The 3307-nt window shown below is 49.6% G+C and overlaps 1 protein-coding gene across 1 annotated transcript; it reads right to left on the reverse strand.

Annotated features, from left to right (window-relative positions):
- Positions 1-995: 995 nt before the first annotated feature.
- Positions 996-2382, reverse strand: LOC121451299 (lysine-specific demethylase 4D-like). The gene is made up of 2 exons (XM_041656769.1): positions 1240-2382; positions 996-1175 (listed from the first exon to the last, which is right to left on the reverse strand). Exons 1-2 carry the CDS (start codon positions 2380-2382, stop codon positions 996-998), a joined length of 1323 nt encoding a protein of 440 aa, XP_041512703.1.
- Between the last annotated feature and the right edge of the window lie 925 nt (positions 2383-3307).

Consider the following 3307-nt stretch of genomic DNA (forward strand, 5'->3'; position numbering starts at 1 on the left):
TTGGAATACAGTCTTCTGTACACATAGACGGACTGTGTGTCATTCAGGCTGGTGAAACCACAACCTGCCAAGACCTTTGCTGATTGGGTCACGCATGCATGTAAACTACTGAAGATACACAATACATCAACTCTGCACCCCTAAACTAGTCTCTGGACTCTGTTCACGGGGAAACTCATCTGACTCTGTCTCCCTCACCCCTCTCCAACTGAGCCAACAGGGAGAAGGAACAAAACCCCCACACAGGTGGTACTGGGAGTGAGTCTCAGAGTCTCAGCTCCACCCAGTGCTGGTCCAAGTGAAGTTCACAGCACCCTGGAGCTGGGGGGGGGGGGCAGGGAAGAAGAAATCCTGCCCTGGGGAGACATAACCTCCACCCTCCATTATAGCATCCCAAACACAAGCCAAAGGATCCAGCACACTTCAGTCGGGACAACTAACATCTTTATTGGGCCTGCTTACAGAGCACAGGTAGGGAGTGACAAACAAGAAGGAGCCAAGTCAACCTGGTCTGGACAACACATCACTTAAAACCCCCAGGGATGGAGCCCCTCCCCTTGTGCTAACCTCCCACACTGCAGTCTCTCTAGCAGCCCCTGAGACCATGAGACAATTAGCCCAGAACAGCAGAATTACAAGTAAATGCCTGGAAAATACAGGAGGGAACAGCCTCCATCTGTCTCTCTTCCCGCCCGCCCTGCTTCTAGGCCAGAACCTAGTCAACAGTCAACAGCTCATCTGGGGGTCACTTGCAGGTCCTTCCAGATGTTCTGATGCAGATATGACCACAGTGCTCTGAAGATAGTGTCATATGAGCCCGTCACAGGCACAGGCACACATGTTCGGAACCATACTGGGTGCCCCTGAAACTGTTTTCTCTTCCTGTGGAATCCAACTTGTGGGAGGTTCAAACCAATGGTCACATGAAGGCTCAATTGTCAAATAACTAAAAATTTCTGCTGGTGGCCTCAGGAGACCTGTGAACCTGTGTCTGCTTATTTCAAATCCATCTTCGTGAGTGGCGGGGACATTTGGGGCTCCGAGCCAAGATCCCACAGGCCTTTGAATGTCGGGGAATGGTCCGCGGCTTTCGCATCAGCAGCATCCACGGGGATCACAGAGGCCGCAGTAGCTTGCTTGGCCCATCTTCTCACCGTCACAATGGATTTGAGGCACTGAAAGGCATGGGGACCTAGAGCGCACCTTAGTGTAAGGACAGCGGTTGCGGGCTCTGCCTACCAGCCTCTTGAGCGGTCCCAGATGAGAACGCCTCCAGATCAAAGTAGATGTCCCCTGAACCTGTGTGCAGGTCCCAAGGGTCAGATCCTGCCTGGGGCGTGAGGTGACCTCCAGGGAGTCCACAGTTTCCTGACGCTCAGATCTCATCAGCTCAGATCTCTCAGGCTGCAAGGTGCACACAAAGATATCCATTGGGAAGCTCACCCTGGCCTCCCCACAGCTGCACTGAGTCGCCACCTTCCCATAGTCGATCCACCTCGGGGTGGCGAAATTGATGGCCTCTGCGCAGTTGAAGCCGTGATTGAAGCCAGCGTGGTAGCCATAGGGAAAGGTGACCATGAACTCCCCAGCCTCCTGCGTCATGCGTGCAAACGGGATGCCATTCTCCTTGAGCACAGTGGGGGAGATGAGTGCCACCTTGTGCCTCATGAAGGCCTGGCAGCCCTGGGAGCTGCCCGGGAACAGCTGTCTGGCCAGGTGCTCCAGGCGCCGGCCATGCTCGGGGGGCACCGCATACCACGTCTTGGGCTGCCCAAAGTGCAGGTAGTTGATGCTGTACAGGTCCATGTCCTCCGTATGCCACGCGAAGGTGGTCTTCCACATGCCAAAGTACAGGTAGGGCGTGTTGACGCCCTCAATCACAATGCCGCATTCCTGCTTCAAGAGGTCCAAAAGGCTTCCCAGGTGTCCCACGTTCCAATGTTGAGTGTTCTCGTCAAACAGGGAGCCGCTGACATCTGCACCGTAAATTGGCGACCCAAAGTACCGATTCTTCCAGTATTTTCTCTCCAGATCTTCAAAATTCACATGTGGCGGGGTCCGGTATTTTTTGCTGTTGGCCAGGTCACGGTACTGCCCCACTGTCATGGCTTTCCTCTTCTTATGGAATTGAGTGAACACACCTGCCTGGCCAGACACCACTTGCTGCAGGGGAGTGCCTATTACCATGTCACTGACGTCCTCATAGGACTGCCGGGCTCTCCACTCCTTGGGTGGGATGACCTTGGCCAGTCCAGCTCGGTGTGCCCCCTGGGATTCCATGTAGGCTATATACTTGCGGAAATCTGAAAATTCGCTCATGGTTGGGCAAAACGTCATGATGGTGCTGCCTGTGCTCTGGGGGCCTCGGTGCTCAGAAGACATGGCTACTCTAGCCAAGATCTTGGGCTTTTCCGGAAGGATCAGTCAGACTGTCTGTCTGTCTGTCTGTCTTCTCTTGTCTCCCTGTCTTCCTTGAGCGTTTTCTCCACTCTCACGTCTGCCCTTTGGTAAAAAAAAAAATATCAAATATAAAAAAAAGCATATTTAACAGATAGTGCTGGCATAAATAGATAAGGAAAATGTGATTCATTTACACTATGGACTACCACACAGCAGAAAAAAAAAATAACGACATCTTGAAATTTGCAGACAAATGGATGGAGCTAGAAAACATTGTTTTGAGTGAGGTAACCAAGACCTCACTCAAACCCAGAAAGACAATTATCACATGTACTCATTCATAAGTGGTTTTTAAAAAATAAATCAAAGAAAACCAGCCAAAAAATTACAGTCCCAGAGAACCTAGACAACACTGAGGACCCTGAAAGAGAAATAAATGAATCTAATCTACATGGGTAGTAGAAAAAGACAAAATCTCCTAAGTAAATTGGGAGCATGGGGACCTTGGGAAAGGCTTGAAGTGGAGGGGAGAGGAAGGGAGAAGAGCAGAGAAAAATGTAGAGCTCAATAAAATCAAAAAAATTAAAAGAAAAAAATACCAAGCTGAAGACAATTCAAGTTCAAATCAAAAGACTGGTAAAGAGACACACTATTTGAACTCAGGTGGGAAAACCAGGTTTTACAGTAAGCGTGGCATGGTGACATTCACCTTAACCCTGGCACTTGTGGGATGGAGACAAGAAACTCTGGAGTTCGAGGTTGTTCTTAGATCCAAACTGAACTCAAAGTCATCCTGAGTACATGGGTAATAGGTTGTTTACTCATTAATTCAAGGAACTTTATGAATTAAAAATCTAAGAAAAACAATGCAAATGACAAACTATGATTTCAAATCAACCTTCAGAAC

The sequence above is a fragment of the Microtus oregoni genome, unplaced genomic scaffold (genome assembly GCF_018167655.1).
Source record: "Microtus oregoni isolate MIOR12 unplaced genomic scaffold, Mior012 000008F_ref0000371, whole genome shotgun sequence".
NCBI lineage: Eukaryota > Metazoa > Chordata > Mammalia > Rodentia > Cricetidae > Microtus > Microtus oregoni.

Excerpts from the sequence above, each read along its gene's own strand:
- LOC121451299 (XM_041656769.1), bottom strand. The coding sequence starts at position 2,382 with ATGTCTTCTGAGCACCGAGGCCCCCAGAGCACAGGCAGCACCATCATG. Across the intron at positions 1,176-1,239 it reads TGGGACCGCTCAAGAGGCTG|TGCCTCAAATCCATTGTGAC; the intron begins GTAGGCAGAGCC and ends CATGCCTTTCAG.